The sequence below is a fragment of the Myripristis murdjan genome, chromosome 22 (genome assembly GCF_902150065.1).
Source record: "Myripristis murdjan chromosome 22, fMyrMur1.1, whole genome shotgun sequence".
In the NCBI taxonomy this organism is placed as follows: Eukaryota; Metazoa; Chordata; class Actinopteri; order Holocentriformes; family Holocentridae; genus Myripristis; species Myripristis murdjan.
In genome coordinates, this window is record NC_044001.1 from 17,511,784 (window position 1) to 17,535,204 (window position 23,421).

Sequence of the window (23,421 nt, forward strand, 5' to 3'; positions counted from 1 at the left end):
GTGTGTGTGTGTGTGTGTGTTTCCATATGTAAGTGTGTGCTTCTGTGTGAAAAATAGAAGCAATCAGAAAAAAAGGTCTGGACACTCTGAGAAGAGATATTAGATAGCCTGTTTACACTATTCACGCACACTACAAAATCCCTTGGTGAGTGCACATTTTAATTAAATCAGTTTGGGGTATTAAACAAATTCATAAATAAATTATGTATTTTAGAGAAACAACTCAGGGTCAAAGAACGATCCAATAAGAAGATGCAGACATGTGCTGCCCTCTAGTGCTATTATTAAAGTAAATACATCATGAAGGACAAAGGAAATTTCTAATACCCCTTTTTCATTTTCACCTCCTGCTCCTGCTACTCATCCCCTGCTGGGCACGCCAATCAGTGCCTACACTTTCACTGCACTTTCATTCTGACTGACGCAGATACACACACACACACACACACACACTATGCACGCACACATACTCACAACCTCCCAGCAAATCAGCCAATGAAATGTTAACTGAGAGTGAGATTAGTGGATTACCATGTACCAAAGTAGCTTGTGTAAGTAGAGAACTCTACTGTAGCCACAAGTCCAGTGAGCAAATCCACAAGGCAGACAGCAACTCAAAGCATTTGCCTTCAGGGCAGACGTAAAGTGAAATTTAACTGAGCTACCGGATAGCTAACCACTGGATCACTGCATCAAGTAAGTACCGGAGATCCAACATTGGTCTATTTGTTTTGTCTGTGGAAGCTGCTCAGCCACAATGACCATCAACAACAGGCTTTAATCTGTTCTTGCACAATCCATTGATCTAATTATGGATATCATAATTGTAGGAGACATATTCTTGGCTTAAGAGCATAATAAGTTACTTAACTACTCCCTGTTCATCAAGATAACCTCTACACAATAGTGGCTACAGGTAAATGACAATGTGCAGTATAAATTTAAGCATTAGTGTTAGTTACATCTGTTATATGTACAACATGAACTATAGGTACTTCTATTTATGTGCAGAAATGATATGTCTCTGTGTCTTGGTGTAACCTTCCTAGTCTGAAAGGGGTTAGAGGGTCAGGCATCATGTTGGACACAGAGGGCCAGTGGTCCAAGGCGTTGGCCAACAACAACATCAGGGCCATCATCTGCTGGCTGCGAAACCTTACAACCGGAGGTACGGTCATTGAATTTCTGACTGTATGGCTGAGTGAAATCATGGTTAAGTGCATTGCTGGCAAACACACATTTTCTTTGCTGTTTGGTGTTGTAACATTTCCATTCTACAATGCTTTGCTGTAGGTGATGGTGATATAGATGAAAGCTTAGCTACTTTCAGCTGCTGGGTGCAGAGAACATCTGAGTTTGCTAAAAAGGAGTTGTTAACCCTTTGTAAGTACACATCCCTCTGTCATGTCTATTAACCAGCTGGTAGATACAATTTATTTCAAAGCACACACCAATAGCTACATATTTCCTCTCTCAAGTTTTCTATCTGTGTTCTCGCCTCTTGCTTATCCTTCCAGGTTTCAGCCGCTGCCAGGGCCTGTGGATGTGTCTGGACCAGAGCTCCTTCACCAGAGTTCACCTGCTGCTCCAGAGGCTGAGGAACCTGCTCACCTTGGCCCAGTGGGGCAGGAGGCAGCTCAGCTCAGCCCACCTCTGGCATGGTATACACTCACATATACACCTGGAACAACACAATCGTTAGGGTGATCATTTCTAATGCAAACTGTACGCATAATCAGATTTGTTATTCTAGATTTAAACTAATTTTTATTGTAGTCATAGCCAGAGTAATGTGTAGCGTCCTTTCTAGAACTGAAGAAGTCTTTGTCTTGTAGGTGTGGGGGTCCCATGTGTGCTGTGCAGGGAGACATGTGGGTGCTCAGAAGCCAGATGTAGGTGCTGGAATCGAGAACACAGAGCTTTGAAGCAACACATCTGGCTGGGCCAGCTGGTGCAGTGGCTTGGCATCACTGGGCTTCTGCCCAAATACCCTGGTACAGGTGTCATCTCTTCACATTATTTTTGCACTGTCTAGTGGTGTAACACTGCTAACCTATGGATATGATCTTGTATTCGCTGCTCCTTCTGTCAGAAGCCCATGAGTTGAAGCGTATCTCTCAGATGTGGAGAGAAATGGATCACAGTCACCGCAAGGCTTGTCTACAAACACCTGGGTAACACTCAGATTTTGTCATGTTGACACTGACAATTTTATGTTCATTCTACCTGTTCTACTTTTGAATGCCCTCTGTTTTTTCCCCACGCAATATCTCCTGTTTTCTGGTAGATGGGAGGAAGGAGGAATGGAGAACTGGAGCTCTTTCATACAGGGTATGGTGGCTCAGGTGGACAAACAGCACGGATGTATTTGGACTTCTGAAGACTACACAGACCAGCACTATCCTCCTCCTAACTTGCAAGCCCTGCTAAAGCTTGTTCTAGTGCCTCATATTGACAACATGTCTGTCCAGGCTATTGTATCCAACAATAACAAAACATCAGCAAAGCATATATTCAGTTGTCTATTCTATTCTATTCTATTCTATTCTATTCTATCCTAGTCTAGTCTAGTCTAGTCTAGTCTAGTCTATTCTATTATGTACTTTTCTGCTCTATTCTGTCCTGTTCTGCTCAGGTTATATTTTTCTTAACCTGTTTGCGTCACAGCTCATGTACTTCATCCTGGACATGGCTAATTTCCTGCAGTGCAAAGATGACCTCCTGCAGTCTTTCTGCCATGCATTTACAATTCCTTCCAGCTTCTCCCAACAAATCAGGGCTTTCTGGATGCTTGACCATGGCCATGTCAAGGTATATATAGCCATAACTTCTACTATGCATTTATTTGTATGAGTGTCAGGTAAGTGACTGCTCGATTTTGATTGAGCTTTTGTTAAGCTGAACATGTCCACGCTGACTGTGTCAGTGAGCTTCAAGGTCCAGTTAACGGTCCTGTTGATTACTTTACCATGCTTGTCTCAGCATCCGTAACAGTCTGCAGATGGCACTGATGGACCACTTGAGGATTATAAACCATTAATGAGATAGCACCCCACAGTCCTCTAAAGTACAATTTATGCAAACGTTAGGTACCTCATTTTCTGTAGAGAAAACACTCTAATGGTGTCTTCACGTGGTAATGCATAACTATAACCCAGGAACATAAAATGTTGTTTTATGTTATTAAAGTCTGTCATTATATTTGCATGAATTCATTGCAAAAATATAGAGGAAAGGTGTAATCTTTATTTCATGCAAATGAAGTTTGCAAAGAATCAGTGGTATTGCCACGTACTGTAGAGATACCTCGGCACTGTAAACTTATATTCTTATTCATACAGATTTACAAGGCTGTACAATAATGGCACATATTCTCTAAACCTTTTACCATTTCAATAAAAGGTGTTGCTAGAAGATTAGTGGTGTTGTTTATATCCATGACAGCCATAAAAATTACCACAATTATTGCATCACGCTACCAGCTGACAAACTGCTGCAACTACCACTAAGCTGGTTGTCATTTATTTCACTGGCGTGTGACTGTTTGTCTGAAATTCAGTGAATACAAACATGCAGTGATGTGTTACGTCGACACTCTGTTCAGGCCTCCATGGAACTGTTGCTGAGCCCCAGGGCTGCACCACCCTGGCTTTCCTGGCAGCACCGTTGTATCCTTCACTGCCTACTGAGCAGGAGGCAGCATCGCATGGCATTAAGGTACCTCCTCTGGACCAGACCTGCCATGGAGAGACTTCAGGATGTCAAGCTCTGTGCAGATGTTCTACTTCAGAATGGGTATATTATTGATCATTTAAGATCATTAAGTCAGCCGTTGTTTCATCTCCTGTGTGTTGTTGACAACATCTCTTGCCTCCAGTTGTGTCTATGAGGCCTGGGCCATGCTGAGGAAAGGACACACAGAAAGGGATGACAAAGTCAAGTACTTCCTCCAGACTTGTAAGGAACTTGGTCTGTGTGAAGAAGCTTTAATGTGCATCCCAGAGGGATACAATGTGGGTGATGTTCATTTAAAACACAAAATACGCAGTATAGCACATATACTCAAGATATAGATGGAAGAAATTAAATTTGTATTAAAAAAATCTTTCCCAGGATGAAGATGAGAACACTAATGATGCTTACAATGGGACTGAGAGTGTTCTACAACCTAGAGGGTCACAGCTGTCAGTGAAAAAGAGAGGTATAAAGGAGTGGATGCACATTAGTACCAGGAAAGAATACATTAGATTACACTCCATCATGTTTAACTATAAAATTGCAACCCATGGATTGCAGGAGGTCCACCGTGTCCATTGTCTGCCCAGCTGTATCAGGCTCAGAGGATGAACACAGTGTCCTCAAAGGAACTGGTCAAACTATTCAGGAAGGCTGTGACGGAACTGAGGAAACCACAGCCGAGAATAAGGTACTGTTCTTCCATCTGACACTTCCTTTGATGCTGCTGTAAGTTGTAGATGACTAGCCTAGATGAACAGAGTTTGAATTATGCTGAAATATCTGCAGTATACGTCATGACACCTAAAGGTAGAGTAATTATCCCAGATATATGTTTTTATCTCAGTGAGGTGGTGTGGCCGGAGCACCGAGAGAGAAAGTGCAGCAGCAAGGAGCTGTATCTATCAACCCAGGCTCTGCGTCATCTTGTTCCCAGCCCCTCCCCTGTGGATATTGCTGTCAGAACAGAGCAAATAGGACATGAAGATAAACCAGAGGAAAAGCCTGCCATTTATAATGTATGCATTTTTGATGGCATTCTAACAATAGAAATAACTGATTGTGAAAATGTTTCAGTTTGAGTAATAATAATGCTGGTCCATGTTCTCTCCCCTTACCCCAGCAGCAAAATGCAGCATGGGCGCACATTTCATCCTTTAAGTCCCAATCTATGGATGATCTGAGCTCCAACTCTTTCTCCTCCTTCACCTCGGCCTCGTCCTTGCCTCTGCTGAGACAGGACCATCCTTATGTGTATGAGAGCACCCTGACCCTGCAGAGGATCTCAGCTCTCCTCACTGATGGAGAGAACGAGAGCAGGGAGGAGGAGAGCAGAGCCGCCTCGGACTCAGATGCCTCACCAGAGTGTCCTGACCTGACAGCGACACTAGATGGCACCACAGACCTCGTTTCCCTCAACAGCTCCAGCAAGGACAGCATGGAAGAGTTGGTGCTTTCTGTAGAGTGTAAGCTTTGCGGTGCATAGTTTCTTCATTCAGATTTGCCCACCATTCACATTAAAAGGTTGTAATAAATTTCATGTTCTTTATTAGGGGGAGAGGAGGAAGAAGACTTTCTCACTGTCGATACAGTTTCAGGGCCTTCCATGGAGGAAGACCTTCCTTTTGACAAGAGGTTTGTGTTCCTCTCACCTCAGACACAAACAGTGGCACCAGGGAGATATTTGTCCAAACACAATTGGGATATTTGTTTTTTAACGTCCAGCGGCAGGTTGAATCTTTCACCTTAACTCTACAGTAATGAAGATACCCAGTCTGCGCCATGCCTCTTTGAGCCCCAAGTGAAGAGTCACAGTTTCCTCTCACCTGTCTCTGGTGTGTACCTCCATCTGGCTGTATTGCTAAAAATTTAACAAATTGTGGTTTACTGAATTATTTATTTGCCTTCATATCACTGTATAAACTTTACTCTGCAGAGAAAACGGATTACTGTAAAGAAGTGTCTGAGCAGATCTTTGACAGACCCCCAGATGTCACTGATCTGGGGTGCACTGTGCTGTCAGGAAACCAAGAGGTCCAATCACATCGTGTCCCTCCCCAGATCTTCTCATTTGGTGAGGCAGCTGCATCCTGCTGTTTAATGGAACTGGAATCTCTTCAGGTGGGCAACATTTCTCCTAAGCTGCATATACAGTAGGCTCACGATCACAGTAGCTGTTTTCAGTTGGGGCCTATGTGTCTCATATGTTTTACTTTATGTATCCAGAATGCATGTGAGTTTCTCCAGCTTGAGGAGGCAGTGGAATTGTTCTGTCAAGACTCCCAGGAGGTGGTGGGCCAGCCAGACATGCTGACTTCCTGTGTCCTGTCTGAGAGCACCCAGGACCTGCTGGCTGAGCTTCATCACAGCCCTCTTTTAGAGGAACCTATTGCCAGTGGCTCAGAGGCATTGGTGGAGGTGGGCGAGCAGGGCAGCAAAACATCCTCCCTCCTCTTCTCGACATGCCACTCCCTTTGCCCCACACAGTTTCAGATTCCTGGTGGCTTTCTATCCACGGCGACCAGCCCAACCCTCAACGCTCAGATTAGCCCCTTTCCCGCTGATGCCACTTGCAAGAGATCACCTAAGGCTTCTCTGGAAAAGGAGGTGGCCTACTTCCACAGCACCTCAGACAGGCGGGGCAGCTGGTGGAAACAGGGTCTGGAAACTCCAGCTACTTCTGGCCTTCTGCCTGAGAGACAGCATGTGCCAGAGATCACATCAGGTGAAGAACTGTGGATGAGCAAACTCATTTGCAAGTATACCATATAGAAATGTACAGGCATAATAATAATAATAGTAATAATAATAATAATAATGACAATAATGGTGATAATAATATATTTTGTTTTATTTATATAGCACTTTTGAGTACTCAACGTCTCTTTGCATGGAGACAAAATAAAAACAACCATCATATTTACAATGAGGTGAAAAGGAATCAAACAAGTGGGGTGAAAGAAAATTAAGACAGTAAGCTCAAACACCAAAAAACACAGTGCAGGAATTTTAGAGATTAAAAGTGTTTTTAAAAAGGTACGTTTTGAAGACTTTTTTTTGAAGGAGGGGAGAGAGGTAGAGGTAGAGAGGTCTTGTACAAACATATGCAAAACGTGGTGGCTTTTGCCAGCTGGCTATTGCAATTAATGAACCATGTGCTGACAGTTGCCCTATTGACATTTAGAGCTTCCAAAATATATTGATGATAATGAAATGTTTACTAACAAAATGCTAGTGTAGTGCAAAATTGAACAGCCATATGCACCTTAGACAGCAATAGGATTTGTGTGTGTGTGTGTGTGTGGGCGTGGGTGTATGTGTGTAATCTTGTCAAACATAATTGTATGACTGAGCTGCTGCTGTCCGCTGTGGGGTGTAGGACTCAGGTGCATGTGCCAAAGGCAGGGGGTCCTGGCTGCAAGGAGTGTGTGTGTTTGTGGGGGGGTGAGGGGGGGGGTGGAGTGACAGAATATTGCTCCCTTAACCTTGCTACAGTCACTCATCCATAACAACCCCCCCCCCCCCCCCCCCCCCCACACCCCCCCCCCCCCCCCCCCCCCCCACCATCCCCTGACTCCATTTGCTGGGCAGTGCTGATCACCGCTGGGCCTGAGGGAGCCACAGCCTATTGCCCCTCACTGATGCCCCAACCTTGTCACTTGGGCCGGGGTAAAAGACAGGAACACATAACAGTGGGGCAATTTTACATGCAATTTAAAGCACTGGTGCAGCTACCAAGACATCTGAAACATCTCTCTCTCTCTCTCTCTCTCTCTCTCTCTCTCTCACTGTCTCATATGAAGCTGCTCTGACGATGTATTTCAGATTTTCTTAATTATTTGTTTCTGTTCTTCCACAGAAAGGAGGGCTTCTCTTGCACTCAGTCGGTCATGTTCCCACAGTCTAGTCAACTTCATGGACTTGGCGGCCAAACAGAAAGGCGACAAGAGAGAGGGCAAACAGGTGCTCTTGACTTCCTTTACTAGACACACACTCATGGGTAGTTCAGGAAGTGGGGATAAAAGTCAGTCTGGCCAATGGGGGTCACTATTGTTCCAGTTAAGAAGCCTGGCATTATCTCAGATGTGGATGACCTCATGCTTGGTCTCTTGGGATTTTAGTTCATCCTAACCCAGCAAGTGCCCCCTCCTCTACCCTTCATCCCTCTTCCCTCCTGCCATCTAGCATAAACATCATTTCACTCAAGATGTCCTCCTATACAGTGATGTCATTTACTGAATATGGCAACAATATTATCAACAGTTACTATGAATGGCTAGAAATAGTGGCTATGAATCAATACTAAGCTGATTATTTGAATCTCAACATGAAGGTTAACTGTACATGAAATACTAGGGTAGGAAGTTGTTTTTATTTGTCAAAAATGCAAAATGCAGTATCTACCACTGCTGTACTCACCTTTTTTAATAATGAATAAATTTACACCTCACTTGTAAATCACTGCTTGTGCACTGACCTGAGGAGAATGTCATGCCTCTAAGCACTGGAATATCAATTCCTGGATATGGCCAGGTAATTGTTTTACTGAGGTTTCATTAGATAATTGTTTAATTGGGATGCAATCACCTAATTATTTTGTTCAAAACTGGGGACCATATGGAGCTTGGCAGGTGAAATGTAATTAGGCCATGTTAATTTATGATCATTATAGCAGGGGGCTGAACAGGAGTAACCTATACTGTATGAACGGTGTATGCCTATCGTGGCTAATGTTTTTGGGTGTGCAGTGCTTTTTTTGTGATGCCGTTACATTCATCACCTTGTAGTTTTATATTGGATATGACAGGAAGAGAGAGAGAGAGAAAAAGAGAGAGAGAGAGAAAAGAGAAAGATAGAGAGTGAGGAAAATGGTGTTGTGTGGGTGTGGTGTTTCTGGCAGACTGAAAGATATTACTGACTAATGTATGAATATTAGTTCAAGATAAACTACTAATATTTTATCAGATTGTCATCTATTTAATGCAAGGCGCACTGAAGATAAGGATAAGGGAAATCAGGATATTAAACTGACTATAGCCATTAATGTAAACTATAAATTTTAGTCTTGTCTCATTTGACCTCGTGTGTGATGGTTTGTGATGATAGGTCTGGCATAGTCATGAATTAGATATTAGAAATAAAAATAATTGGTCAAATTGTGGAGGGTAACTAAGAGATCAAATCCTCATAAGACGATATCACAAAATGAAATATGATCGACTTTGAGAGACTTGATGAAAATCCCAACATGTGCATGGAGAGAGGCTGGCAGGGTAGAGTCCTGGGTGATGTTGGCATGTTGAGAAATTCAAGATTCAAGGAGAGATGAATGGCTTCTATTAGGAGCATTTAATCAGTGCCTGGCCCTGTGCTCCCAGTCTCCTGCACCCCCTGGGGAAAGATTAATGAGTACAGGATATTTCATCAGCTCGTCCACATCACTGCTCAGGATATGAGCCCCTAATTGTGCCTGTTTGCTGTTGTTTCGTCTTTCAGGCAGACAAAGAGGAGCCGGCAGGTTGCAGGAGTCCTGGGAGGGCCTCACACCAATGGGCAGAGCAGGGTGTCACAGGCCATCGAAGAGCACGGCCCAGGAAAGGCAAACGAGTGAAGTCAGCATGAAGCTTCATCTCTGACACAGAGGACAACCCACAAAGGACAACAGCGGATAGCAGAGGACAGCAATTTGCTTAATGAATTCATTTTTTCTATCACAGATAATCACAGATAAGAGACAATACAATTTCCCTATAATTCAGAGATACATTTTGCAGAGTAGGGGTTTTCTAAATGACTGGGCCATATTAATATTAAGCTAAAGTGGCACTGTAAGGATTAATGTCTCTGAAAATGAGCTGATCAAAGCACAGCCATGACGATGATGGCAAGGTCCATCTCTTCTTCTTCAACAGATTGGTCAGATTGCTCTGACGGCTGCTGCTGCTGACTCCATACAACATCTCCCACCCAGTGCTGCTGTCTTACCACACCTTTTTTTTTTTTTTTTTTTTTAACTGTGATACCGTATGTCTCAGAAACATTCACTCAATTATGAATCTCTCAGCAATTATTGATAAGATGTAAATTATTAAATATTTTGCAAATTAAGACTAGAGTATGCATAGATAATTCTGGGTTACATTATGTATTTTCTTAATGCACTGGTCAACATAGTGGGGGATACAAGGTTGTTTTATTTAAAGCATAAATATTCTTAGCAGTGCACTGCTCTCTAAATACAGTGGTGGTGTCCTTGAAAAATCAGCTTGCAGCTCAGATTCTTCACTGGCTTTCTCCTTTTGAAAGGGGATGTTTGCCTTGCTGCCATTCAGCCTCATGAAAAATGGATGACCTCCTGATGCTTTCTGCTGCCCACTGCTCCCTGTATTTGCACAGAGCCCTGGGATTGCATTTGGGTTAGCATCCTTCCTCCCTCCCTCCTTTCCTGACTCGTTTTGGGGGTGAATAACTTAACACATATTTCAGCTTGACACACTTCTGCTCTGGGTCTCCCCTGGGTCCCCTGTCCACGAACCCACACATGCTGTATTATTTAAAAGTGAGGTCTGGAGTGTGTGTGTGTGTATGGGTGTGTGTGTGTGTGCGCGCGCATGCCTGCGTGCATGTACTCTCCTATGTGTGTACGGGGAATACCTTTATGGAGTTGTTAGGCCTGGGATACAATATGATGCTTGAGGTTGCCCAGTCACTGAGAGAGTGGTCCATATTATTTAGACTTCTTGCAGCTGTATGCCACTGATGTTTCTCTTAAAAAATAGAGTGCTGTTGCACATACAGAAGGACAATCTCACTTTTATCTCACCATACAATGTATCATTATGGACGGGTCGGGATTGCAGAGTGATTTATTATAGGAAATACTAATCTGGACAATCTATCATAGACACAATAACAAAGATGCTCCACTGCAAAAATATCCAAGGAACATAAAACATAGCAAACAATATCTAATGATGCCAAAAAGCAAAAAAGCTCACCTCCCGTGGAGCGAAATCAATTTTCTGACCACACACATACAATAACTCAAGCTAATCTGAGAACTGATACCATCTTGGAAATCAGACTGCTGTGGTGCAGCAAAGCGACACATAAATCATGTGCCTCGGACTGAGGAGGCTAAAATAATGCAATACTATGATGGATACAAATAGCTGTTTTATGTCTGGAAACCAGTCACATAAGTACTTGTCTTTGTGTTGCACAAGAAATTTCTCAGGAAACGGCAGGGCAATTAATACTTGCTAATGCAAAAAACGTCTCAAAGCATGACCCTTATTTTGTCCTGTATAATGCTGCCCATATTGCTGTCTCACCTTTCTCCTCAGCATCACACAATAAACACCCTTAACCTTTCTAATCAAAGCCAATTGTTTGTGAAAGACCAACAGAGGACGCGACAGTGTCCCCACTTTTCTGTGGCAGCCTGCATCTGCATCCATCAAGGCCATGATCCTAATAGAACATAAAACAGAGGGGGACAGCAGCAGGTGTCATGCCCACTGGAGGGCACTGTAAGTGGCATAAAGGTTGGGTGGCCAAGGAAGGGGAGAGATACCTTGTCCTAGTGTTCACCAGATGGGCTCAGTGAGGCATGTCAGATGGCTCTGACAGCTACCTGCCCTTCCTTAAGGGCTGTCACCATGTATAAACACACCATTACTCTCATGTGGGTGCAAGTGCCTGTATGTGGATGCGTGAATGGTGTGAACAGCAGACGTATGTGTGTGAGAGTGTGAGATTATGTGCATGGTAAAATAAAAAAATACCAAAGTCTATGTATATTTTTGCAACAAAACCAACAAATGTATATTATGATTTAGACATAGACTTAGCCTAGATTTATTCACCCTAAGAAAAACATCCTGATTTGATCGTTATGGTGAATTGTGCATTGGCATTTATGGTTAAATAAATAGTGAGTGTTATTCCAATGATTTTCAGAGATATGACACGGAATACAATGTGTTGCAACACCAATGAAGAAGAGGAGTGTCCATCCTGGATGTAGATAAGATGGACAAGCCTGAAGGCCTGGGCCTGATTATTAATTTGCAGCAGAGCGTGTCGGATGCTGCGCCTCCGCTCCGCGCTGCTCCCACTGCGCAGGCGCAGAGTGTCCGGGACGCAGAGCAGAAGAGGGAGATATACAAAAATGGCCCTCGATAATTTAATTTTCGCGCAGTGCATCCTTTATTTTTTAGCCTTTGCGTTCGGTTTCATCGCCGTGGTGCCTCTCTCGGAAAACACCGAAGATTTCCGGGGAAAATGCCTGCTTTTCACGCGGGGTATGTGGCAGAATGAGAACATCACTGTGTCGAAGCAGCGCTTCATCGTGGAGGAGTGGGGACCCGAGTCCTCCTGCAGCTTCATCACTTTTGTCGGGATAGCGTCTCTCATCCTGTCCGCAGTGCAGGCATGGAGACTGCTGTTCTTTCTATGCAAAGGACACGACGAGTGAGTGACCGTGCACCGGGGCTCGTTGAGCACATTTAATTGCCATGCCAGTGGCCATGAAAAGGCTGCATACACTCAGGCTCATTTAGGCTGTATTTCTGTGTCCATCTCCCACGCCCTTTGCTGCGCGCTGCTCTGACACAATCAAATCAAAGACTGCGTTTATTATTCGCCATTCTGCTCATTTTTACACGGAATAGGCCTACGGCAGCCATAAGCCAGTGTCGCCCACCATAATGAAAACAGCTAGCAAAGGGAATAAATTTTTCTTCCTTTAAACAGTAGAACAGACAATGGATTTATAGGGTATCAGGGCAACTGGTTTGGATTTTCTTTTTCCCACAATAACAGGTCGTTTTTAGCTTTTAATCCTAGCTGCGTCAGTTTTTTTTTTTTTTTTTTTGAGTCACAGATACACACTCATTTTAGCATACCTCAGCTGACTCATGTTATATCATACATATTCAATGAGTTCCATATATGTTGTAGAAAAAATATGCAAAATTTTGAGCAATAAGGGTCAAACATTGGATTCAAACAAGGCATTTTGCACACTGTAGTTATGAAGCCTGTCTGTTGTATGTGCATGCAGCTCCATCTTCAATGCCTTCCTGAACCTGCTGATCAGCTCGCTGGTGGTGTTCACAGTCTTCCTGTCCAGCACCATCGTCAGTGTGGGCTTCAACCTGTGGTGTGACGCCATCACCGAGGGGGGGACGATGCCCAGCAGGTGAGGAGGGTACAGATCCCAGTCCTTTCTTTGAGGGTTACCTTCATTACATTTTTGCTCCTACTGAAGGCCTGTTTCTTTGTTCCAGCTGTGAGGAGCTGCAGGACACCGATCTAGAACTGGGCCTGGACAACTCCGCTTTCTATGACCAGTTTGCTATAGCTCAGGTGGGAGTGGTTCTGGTTGTGTTGTCATTGCAGACAGTCCTTTTGATCCCAGGCATAATAACAATGATTTTGTGCGCCGTGACCCCTTCTGTCCTTTGCAGTTTGGCCTCTGGGCTGCCTGGCTCACCTGGTTGGGTATAGCAGTGATGGCCTTCTTGAAGGTCTACCACAACTACAGACAAGAGGACCTGCTAGACAGCCTGATCCACGAGAAGGACCTGCTGCTGGGCCGCTCCTCACGCCGCAGCTCTGATGGGGACCTCAAGACCGGCCTGATCTAGATCCCTGAGGACACACACACCACACACACACACACACACACACATACGGTCATCTTGCGTGCCATGAGAAACACCAGTGTTTGCCTATTTAGACAATCAAAATCAATTGGCTTTTATGTATTCCTGCTGAATCAAATCGAAGGTTTTAGCTTTGCTCTGTAAAGGTAATTGATTTTCCTTTGAAAACACCCTCAATAGCTGTTTATCTGTGAAGAATCCTGCTATCTTTGAGCATATTGGCTTTATCTGCTGTGTATATTCAGAGTTTTGTGAAGGCGTTAGAGCTGACATGCATTCACCCTTCAAGAAAAACAGCCATAATGATTAAGCTTTGATAATATACAGCCATTTCATGAGGAGGTATACCAAGCTGTTTTTTTTTTATATATTTTTCAAGCTCATGAGCAAGGTTGCTGATGACTCAGAGTGGAGGAAGAGACGTTTAAAAGGGATCATGTTGTCTTTGTGTAACTTTTGCATGGACCTTATGCATGACACATTTATTAGGGTGGTTTTTAGATGTAATGGGATGTTTTTTATAAACCAGCCAGGGTGTTTTTGAGAGGCGTTTTTCTACCAGAAAATGCCTCTCTGGTGAAGTGAGAACTCTTTGCATGCTGCAGCAAAGTCAAATGATGTGTGCTTTTGCAGTGTATTTACAGTTATATCTACAATTACAAAAGGTATTTTATAAAAACCACGACGCTGTAGTTGTGTATTGGGCAGCCAGTCTGAAATGCTTTAGTGACCTGTGTGAAAAAATACAGATCCTATCTTGTTACATAGTTACTCAGGCTACCCCTTTCCCCTTAACTCCACACTATAGCCTACAGACCAGTGTACTGTATATTGTGACTAGACACACACATAGACCTGCATGCATCTCTCTCTCTGTCACACACACACACTACCTTGTCTAATGCTGAAACAAGGAATCAAGTCATCTGCTTCATTGACTTTGATATGCAATGACAGTTTTATTCAAAACAATTCAAATCATAAAAAAGGTAGGAACTAAGAAAACCCTCCAAAAAGGCACTTCTTTCAAAGTGACCATAAACGTTTTGACAGCTGTGAAATGCAGTTACTAAGCAAAATGTGCATATACAGGACTTGGGTTCACTGGGTATTGTTTTATTGCTAATGACTAGTCAGTTTGACAGTACATAGAGTGTTTCTTTCTACTATATCGGCATTATTAGCCTTTCATTGCTCTGAAACCTCCATAATCCAACGCTTCCCCTTGTGTTCCCTGAAACCTGTTACATAAAGAATAATTTTACTGGAAACTATGTGATGTGTGTTATTGCTCGTAGTGAGAGGTCTGTGGGAGATGCAGAGCCATGCCCTTAGATTGCTAACCCTTTTTGTTGTGGTGGTTTGGCTAACTGAATTTGATTGGTTTTGTTACTCTAAAAGAACTCACAGTGATATGATAACTGGTTCCATAACATTTCTATGTTTGGCCTCATACTAAAACTTTACATATTGGGGTACATCCTAGTTTTTTTTTTTTTTTTTTTTAAATTTTATTTTTGTGTGTGTACCTTGACAATTTCCGAAGACCACACCCTTCCAAAAACTTGTCCAAAGCTTGATTGACATCAAGATTAAAACCTGAAGATTGACTCTTTTAAAAAATAGAAATGTGACAGGTAACAAAAAAAAAAAAAAAAAAAAGTAAAAATAATGAAAATTTGGATATTTGCGTAGATGCAGCAATACAATATAGAAGAATAAATATTTAGGATAAAGGTTATCATTTTGTGGCATTCAAGCAGTTACAAAGAGGAATACTGTCAAAAGCATTAGCATTCATTCAGTTAGAGTATATTCTGTTGGATGATAGATAAGGAGAGAATTCATAATATTGTGCTGCAGATTTTCTCCTCCAACTCCCAACTAGGAATCAACCATCTATTTGACTAAAGACAGTCAGATGTACAGAGGACTACACGGTATAAAGTCTGTAAAGGAAGAGTTTTTCCACGCGTTTAGTCGTTCAGCCTGGTGTGGTGACGTGTTGCAGCCCTGTGGCTCGTTCTTGTGGATCGTTTTCAGACTTTTCACATTTGTGCTTCCATCCTCCACATCGCAAATGTGTGCTGTACCAACTGAAAGCCATTTCCAGACAACTCTACAATCATTTATGTGCAAGTACAAGGCTGAACATTGTGATAGTCCTTAGTATACTGAACCATATACACATTCAGTTCTGTGTCATATCTGATATACACAAACGATGTAGTACTGTAATAAAATAAATATTTGCATTCCATGGAAACATTCACTCACATACAATAGATTGTGACATGACAAATCAAATGATTGTTGTGATTAAGTGAGCATAATGTGAGCATCAACATAGCCGATGTGCAAAACGTCATTACACCTTACGTCAAGAGTGGCATATCCACCACCTTGGTACATATACATACAGACATGGAAGCTACATATTTCTGCGATAACACATTTTTCAGTGTGAGAGCAGTTCATCTCAACACCACAGACTGTGTGCAGAGAGGCTGCCAAGGGGGCTGAGGTGTTTGTAGGCCTGCACACCGTCAAAGACAGGAAAAGAGGGGTCTGAAATCATTAAATGACACTCCATGTCTCCACCTGTGGTCGGTCGCAGTCACTGCATTGTCAGCCATATCCAGCAGCCCCAGAGAAGCTGCTTCATATGCAGTAGGTAGATGGCCAGCGAGGCCTCGAGCTCCTCACACACCCGCTGTGGGCGCCGGCGGTCTGTGCAGTACATGGCCACGCCCAGGAATGACATCAGCAGGAAGAGGCAGGTGAAGAGGGCAAGGTGGGGGCGAGTCGGTGTCGTCTCGTAGGCTGCGCACCCAAAGAAAACACAAACATTTTTTTTCCCCACAATTTTGATTTGTAAATGAGCACCTCATCTTCCTAATTTGAATTGTAACATGCATCACTCTCCCTTTCCGTCTGACCCAGTGAGGACAATACCTGGCTAGAGGCTATGCTTTGCTCAGGGATTTTATGTTGCTAATTTAGGCATAGATTTTTTTTTTTTCACAGAAGCTGTGCTCTCCATGCTTCAAACTGGGTGTGAGTGAGAGGTTTAAAATCACAGCATGGTGGGTAAAGACAATACTAAAAAGTCAAGATTTACCTATTGTAGGTTATGTTGCTTTTTTGTGATGCTCCTTGGCATAATTCTTTGCAGACACACAGTGCGGTGTGGTTAACACTTGCTCATGCAGTGTAACTCAGTGATAATGAGCACGTTTTCCAACAGACTTACCACCTAAACAGTCATAGTAAGGAATGTCTGTGAAGCCGACAGAAGAGAGGCCAGTCAGTCCACGAGAGCCAAGTCTCTTTGATGTACAGCTGCAAACTGGCTGCTGTGCCTTCATAAACACTATTATCTATCTGGAACAGACTTCATGCTGCCTCATTTGCATGCATAATTAACCATGAAGAGTAAATCTCTTGCTCATGTTTGGACTTCTCTCAGCATTATATTAAGCACTACAGAATCCCCATAGGACAATAGTTTATGATGCAATCTCTGGATCTTTTAATGCATTTTGTTCATTCATTCTCCCTAAAGTATGAGGCAGACACCACCATGGGGCCCTCTGCAAACTGTCAGTACAAATTTAAAGGTATATTCCATAAACTGTTTGACTTAAATTCATATAGTTACTGTATGAATGCATTTACTTTACTGTGCTTCATCTCCCCGTGATTTATGTTGGCTCTGTGATCTGTGTCTGTAAACACAGAGCCGACAAGGACAGGTTGCTGAGAACACAGATGAAATGCAGTCGCAGGATTAGTTTGGTTGCAGTTTTGATGCACCAGAGGGCAGCACTTTCTCTCTGGTTGAACAAACAAATGAGGCAAAATTTGACTCTCATGTGAACCTGGCTGAGCAGGGTGTCAAAATGTCAAACATGCGGTTATGTACAAGCTTTTTTTCTCTTGTTTTCTCACCATGTACAGTGGTCTCTGGCTCCCTGAATCGAACCCTGCGCTCGCCCTTCCGTCTGTGAGCGGGTTCTGTGTCTGACCCACAGCTGGGGCCGGGCCTCTTTAGTATGGAGGTGGGGACTTTACCATTGGTTACCTTGATAGGGGATCAGATTCAGTTGGAGATGAGTATACACAAACTCCAAAGGCATTTCGAACACAGACTAACCACAAGCATTCAAAAGGACATGTAGTCAAACAACAGCTCACATGCAAGCTTTCTAAACATGCCTGCAGGTGGATCATAGTAAAACATTACCTTGGGTCTCAGTGTATCCTCCTGTTGGTGGTGGGTGTCCTTCCGGTGGCGGACCTCTGAGTGTTTCTCCCGGTGGGAATGAGGAAGACAGTTGACGGTGTCTTTGACGGACTCGGCAGCAGCAAACCGTTTGGACAGCGCGGACACACACTGACCCAGGGAGTCTAGCAAGAGAACCATGACCTTACATCAGTGGGAACCGAGCTCTGCCTCACACTGAAAAACACCAGAGTCTGCAGTCTGCTCAAGAGACAGACGATCAAGTTAAGTCAAACATGCAAAGCAGGGCAAACCTTTCAGGGAGAAGAAGTCAGGGTTAACTCTGTGTCTGCCGAGCTGTGCTCATTAACTATGACTTTAACTCACTGACTTTACAACCCCTTGCCTCTTTCCGGAAAAGGTTTAATACTTTTTATTCCTTTATTCCCTCATACAACTTGCTTGTGACGTTGACTGAATGTAATTTTAAATGATCTTGTTTCAGTTTCCAAAAATAGTGTCATAACATCTTTACTGCTTTAGATAAGTGGGGGTCAAAATGACCCTCTTTCCTATCAAGCAAACAGAATCAAAGCTTTCACGACAACTCTAATCATCTGACATACAGCTCTAAGTTTTTTGATTTACAAAAACCTTTTTCCCAGCAACCGACATCAAACTGGTGGAGACATATTTTGCTCTATCTATTATCTCTAAAGAAGGTGGAAAGCTTTGCGCTTATCATAATTTTGATCAGATTCATATCAGCTGATGAACTGGTCATTAATTAGGTGGAATGTTCAGTCATTCTATTGACTAATCAATAGCTCAGTTATCTTTACGGTGCAAGATCTCTGCCTATTTAACTGACTAACATGAGATAGGTGCTATTTATACTCTCTGATTGATCAAGACAGATAAAAAACATCACTTCATATAATGTTAAAGCTGTTTAAGATTTGTCCTGACTTAACTCACTTACCATTACAATAATAAAACAGGAGAAAAATGCAGAGCCAGAAAATGTCTAAAAACAATTCCTTTTGTTGTCTTTTTACAACTTACCAGACTACATTACTTAAGATTTGTCATACAGCCTAATAAAATTAATGCATAAATAATGTCTACAAATTATTAGTATATTGATTTATTTTCACATTTTGCATCTTTTTTAAATCTCAATCTCTTGCTTTGCATTATACCTAATTGACATTCTCAGCTTAAATATGAGAATTGTGAAATACTCTGAAAGTATTTGTGCTGCTGTTATAAAGCTGCGTTAGTTTGTCAAACTGTATTCGTTTTTGTAGAGATTTTTTTAAAATGCTGATACCGATAGTGAGTGCAAATTAAGTATCAATCAATGCAAAAAAACGATTTGATACATTACTTTCACTCAACGGAGTAGGCTTGGACCGTTACTTTTGGGTCACAGGACAAAATAATTCATATAAAATTGTTTTTCCTTGCAATTTGAGAAATATGGGCTTCTGAGTGCCAGTTTGATTTTATTTCTTTGGTTTCTCAAAGCTTTCATTGCTCCATTTTAGCCCAGTATTGGCACTGACACTGATGACTAAATGAAGTGGTTATTAGTTTGTAATATTATAGTCTCAAAACAATCTGCCATACTATTACTTAGAACAGTACAGCATGAATACAGAACAAGTGATTTTGTATAACCATGAAAGACCAATTGATCAATGTAATTAACTATTTCTAATTAACTATTTTGAGGTTTATAATAAACAATAACAGCAGGCTGTTAGCTGAGGAGAGGTGACTGACCCGGCCAGTGTGTACATTGGTGGGATTTAGCTTACACTTAAACAGCCCTCTACTGCAGCCACCAAGTTCAAAGAGAATTTCTTTGTGTACAATACAAAGCAAAAGCCACAAAATGTGCAGAGCAACACGTGACAGGAGTCTACCATGTGATCTAACATTGGAACAACAAGTCAAGGCCTCGCTTCACCTGTTCTCTGATCTTTCACTTTGTTATTCCACCTAGCATGCTAAAAAGGGTCAGCTGAAATGAATGAGAACGTTTGTACTTTTCCTCTGTGCGTTTGCCCTTATGTAGCGGGGCCTGCTCTGTGCCACTGCCTTTGAAAGCTGACTCACCAGCAAGGCTGCTTCCTTGTATTGCTTTTTACAGATGGCCAATCTCCACAAAAATGCATAGTTTCAGAAACAGGACAAGAACGTTGCTCCCACCTCATGCGAGCCAAGCACAAGTACAACAAAAACCCTGGCCTCAAACTGTCAGAGTCACAAAGCCACTTTTCTTTTGGACTCTATATAAAACCACTCTCATGTACAGTGCTGCAAGTGTACTTATTAATTTAACATTTCTTTGAGCTGACATTTTTATAAAGGCTAACTTAAGTGCTGTAAGCCACTTCTGCTCTCCGAGGCCGAGCAGTTAACTTGTTCTTGGTTCTAACATCTCTGTTCCGGTATTGTCGAGCCACAGGAGACAGTTCCATGTAAACTTGGCAGCAAGGTCTCCTCTCTCACGCTTTAGACGGCGTTAACAGTCGTAAATCATCCTCTCCGGAGAAGGCTGCTCTCAACTGGATGTTAGATGTGGTTTTCTAAATCGCACAACCATGTTTGTTGTCACAGACCTTCCATTAATCCACATAAGTCCTTGTGCAATCTTAGCAACATCACTTCGGGACGACACCAGTGTTTACTGTGCTTCTCAATGTCATTCAATCTAAGCGTGTGTTTACCTGAATATTCAGTCTTGCCAATCTCAGCATAGACAGTGGCCAAAAGCTCCAGGCTCCGGGCTGTTATTGGGTGGTCATTACCAAAGGCCCTCTGGTGGATCTTAGTGGCCTGAGAGACGCATTAAAAATGACAGGGAGAATAAGCACAAGATAAGAGAGCCATTGAAGGATAGGTTTGTTATTTTTTCACCCAGGCCATATTAAAATGTTGATACCCATCATGTCTACCCATGTACAGCACAACCTCACCACTAGGTTTAGTAACAAGAAACTTATTTCTCTGCTGCAGCTTTTTGCAAGCTGTCACCGCAATCAAACGATTCACATTTCAACAAAATTTTCAGTAGGTTATGGACCCAAAAAAAAAAAAAGGTTGAAAAAGGTCATTTCTAACCAGTTTTACCAAGCACTCACAATAGTACATTGGCCTCTACAGATGCACACCATTCTGCTGCTAAATTGGTGAATGTTGCGTTTAGTTGAACTTGGAAAAGGTCAAAATTTTCCAAGATGAAAAAATCTGAGGTCTAAGTTCAAGTCAACTCAGCATTAGCCAAGTCTTAAGCAGATCAAAGCAATGTATAAAACTTGTTAGAAAGCACCATTTACGATCATTATTTGAGTGGGCAATTTAAATTTCTAGACATATTTAATGTACTTAGAGTTTCCCATTATCAAAAAGGACATTATAATGGTTTTTGAGGCTGAAAGCGAGTGCCCTGTTGGATAGTGCTGAAGGTGAGCACGAAGCTGCAGCAGACTGGCAGGTGTGTTGTCACTAAAGGTAGCGGTGAAATTATGCTATGTAAATGATGGGCATCAACCTTGATATACGGCCTGAAATGTATAAAACCTTTTAAATGTATATCTGCTCAAAAAATCTGAAAGTAACAGTTTATGAAGCATACATACCTTACCACTGTATTCTAAAGCAAGATGAGGCCTGAAAGCAAAGGAGGACAACATCAGTAAGATTTCCTATTCAGAGAGGATAACAATGGCTGACCTTAATCAAGCTTAGTGGGGCATACAGCATTGTGAGGTGAGCATATCCATTTCAGTGTTTGGAGCATGAATCAACATGACAAATCTAAACTTGCGCGTACTGTGATTAGAGACGGCCAGGCTGCAGGCACTGGGCCACCTTATAGAAGAAGTGGAAACCTTCTATTTCTGCCAGCACTGGCTGCCCCTGTTTAGTCTCCAGGGTGAATTACAGAAGGCATGGCGCTCGCGGGTTGGTTTCCTGAGTTGTGTTCTTCCACCACTCTTCCCTTTAACTACTACGCCAGCCAAACATAATTTGTTACATTTGGGATCCATGTGTTGTTACTCATATCCGCCTGCAATGGCAGCCAAGGCCATTCATCACCCTCACACCCTCACGTGTGCCTATAGATGTAGAGCAAGACCTGTTTAGTGTGACAGATGTCAGCATCACTGTTCCAAAGCCACACTTCCTTTCAATTAGTAATGCCTAGGTGTCCGTTTTCACTGCTTTAGAGGTCCTCGGGGGACATCTGATCACCAAAGATAGAGAAGCCCTTCGCCAGCCCAAAGGACTTCCTACGACATCGCTGAAAGATTCAGGAAGCATTACAACTTCCTGCCTGCAAGAGAGACACGGAGCTGAGGCTACAGGTGGAGGCACTGTGGGCTTTAGGGGCATTAACAAAGACTGATGCCATACTAAAGAAACTAAAAAATATCAGTGCCTTTGGTTAATTATTTCTTATCACAAATTTTTATATATTTTTCAGTAGGGAAGTTTCTGATATTTAAGAGAAAAGATCAAGGAACAGAATCAAATTCCTGCTTGTCCTTATTTACCTAGAAACCCAAGCCTCAGGGTACAGTCATACACAATCAGTACCATCTCATTCAAATTTAACCATGCTCCTTGCCTTAATGAAGGACCCCTCCATCTAGCAAGTCTTCCACCCTCCATCACCCTCTCAAGCAATCAGGTTAAATGGCCTAATCCCAACAATGACAACAGAGGCAAAGAAAATGTGTGCATGCTATGGCCTAACAAAGTACCCATGCAATAGGAGACACCAGATCCAGTTAAGGTGTTCCTCTGGTAACACCCGAAACTCACACAGGAGACGGTGTCTCTTTTCGCTAAATCAAGGGGGAAATTCAACGCTACCGAAAATACTTGGCGATTCAGTTTATTTAGTGCAAAAAAAATTCCATTCTAGAAAGGTATATGTGTGTATGAGCGTCTTTAAATTTAGTTTTCCCCATAACCTCAATAGAATTTCCTATCTCAGTGGTTTCTGTGCAAAACATTTTCATGTAGTACGGCTCTACAATGTGACTAAAATGTGAATTTTAATTAATAATAGCTTTTTTCCCCTCCAAATAGTCACACAAATCTACCTGAGCAGGAAAAATCATAAGAAAATGGTCTCTTACTAATTCATTTCAGTGATCTTCCTTGAAAACTTCCTTGAAACCAAGCTAAGGTAATTATACTGTAAATAATAATAATAGTAATTAATTATAACTAATAATAGCAACTGTAATAACTGTAATTTCACATCAAGATCTTCAGTTAAAAACACTGGCAACAGAAAGTAAAACATGTATATTGTGTGCACTTACACTAGACACTACACTAGATCATTTCATTCCCCAGTTAGATCTGATTTGAGCTTTGAAATCATCAAAACACAAATAACAACCACCAGACTACAACAGACAGCCTGTACAAAACTGGTGGCAAAAGTTATAGCAGTGAACATTTTGTTTGACTGTACAGTAAATTCTCATTTATGATGAGCCCACTGAGCCCTTAAACACACAGAACATGCAACGCCCCATTAAATACACAACAAAAGCAGGAGTTATTGCAGCATGCGGCTGTACCTACCGTTTGCTCATGATGCAGAGCTGGGCCAGCCGTTCGAGGTGCTGTGCCTGGGAGGCCTGCTCTGAAAGCTCCTCTGGGGTGGCCCATCCTGCAGAGCCCAACATAGCCTCCTCCTGAGGCCCTGTTACACAAACACAGGGCATGGAATCACAGTCAGCCCGCCAACAAACCTCT

The 23,421-nt window shown here is 42.4% G+C and overlaps 4 protein-coding genes across 8 annotated transcripts in view; 2 read left to right on the forward strand and 2 right to left on the reverse strand.

Moving 5' to 3' along the window:
* Positions 1-23,421, reverse strand: part of LOC115354312 (inositol-tetrakisphosphate 1-kinase-like) — a 578,973-nt gene that overhangs the window by 177,646 nt on the left and 377,906 nt on the right. The window lies entirely within an intron of this gene.
* On the forward strand, positions 556-11,110 carry LOC115354306 (uncharacterized). Of its 5 annotated transcripts, none has more exons than XM_030044638.1 (20): positions 556-696; positions 1,050-1,168; positions 1,294-1,383; positions 1,518-1,661; positions 1,836-1,994; positions 2,093-2,174; positions 2,288-2,477; positions 2,668-2,811; positions 3,605-3,795; positions 3,878-4,013; positions 4,114-4,201; positions 4,294-4,426; positions 4,583-4,754; positions 4,859-5,201; positions 5,289-5,370; positions 5,494-5,570; positions 5,672-5,856; positions 5,962-6,460; positions 7,595-7,698; positions 9,232-11,110. In XM_030044638.1, exons 2-20 carry the CDS (start codon positions 1,078-1,080, stop codon positions 9,355-9,357), a joined length of 3,036 nt encoding a protein of 1,011 aa, XP_029900498.1. In that variant the 5' UTR covers positions 556-696; positions 1,050-1,077; the 3' UTR covers positions 9,358-11,110. The 5 variants fall into 5 exon arrangements, with proteins under 5 accessions (XP_029900498.1, XP_029900502.1, XP_029900501.1 ...); XM_030044642.1 differs by having other exon boundaries at positions 4,862-5,201; XM_030044641.1 differs by having other exon boundaries at positions 4,297-4,426.
* On the forward strand, positions 11,804-14,677 carry tmem179ab (transmembrane protein 179a, genome duplicate B). Its single transcript, XM_030044664.1, has 4 exons — positions 11,804-12,210; positions 12,803-12,940; positions 13,029-13,107; positions 13,209-14,677. The coding sequence occupies exons 1-4, from the start codon at positions 11,825-11,827 to the stop codon at positions 13,386-13,388; spliced, it is 783 nt and encodes a 260-aa protein (XP_029900524.1). The 5' UTR covers positions 11,804-11,824; the 3' UTR covers positions 13,389-14,677.
* c22h14orf180 (chromosome 22 C14orf180 homolog) overlaps positions 14,848-23,421 on the reverse strand; it is a 150,470-nt gene continuing 141,896 nt past the window's right edge. Inside the window, exons 8-13 of the mRNA XM_030044663.1 lie at positions 23,248-23,368; positions 21,282-21,312; positions 20,370-20,478; positions 17,653-17,816; positions 17,358-17,490; positions 14,848-16,229 (exon numbers count right to left, since the gene is read on the reverse strand). Of these exons, the coding sequence (XP_029900523.1) occupies positions 16,024-16,229; positions 17,358-17,490; positions 17,653-17,816; positions 20,370-20,478; positions 21,282-21,312; positions 23,248-23,368 (764 nt within the window). The 3' untranslated portion in view covers positions 14,848-16,023. The remainder of the gene's footprint in view (positions 16,230-17,357; positions 17,491-17,652; positions 17,817-20,369; positions 20,479-21,281; positions 21,313-23,247; positions 23,369-23,421) is intronic.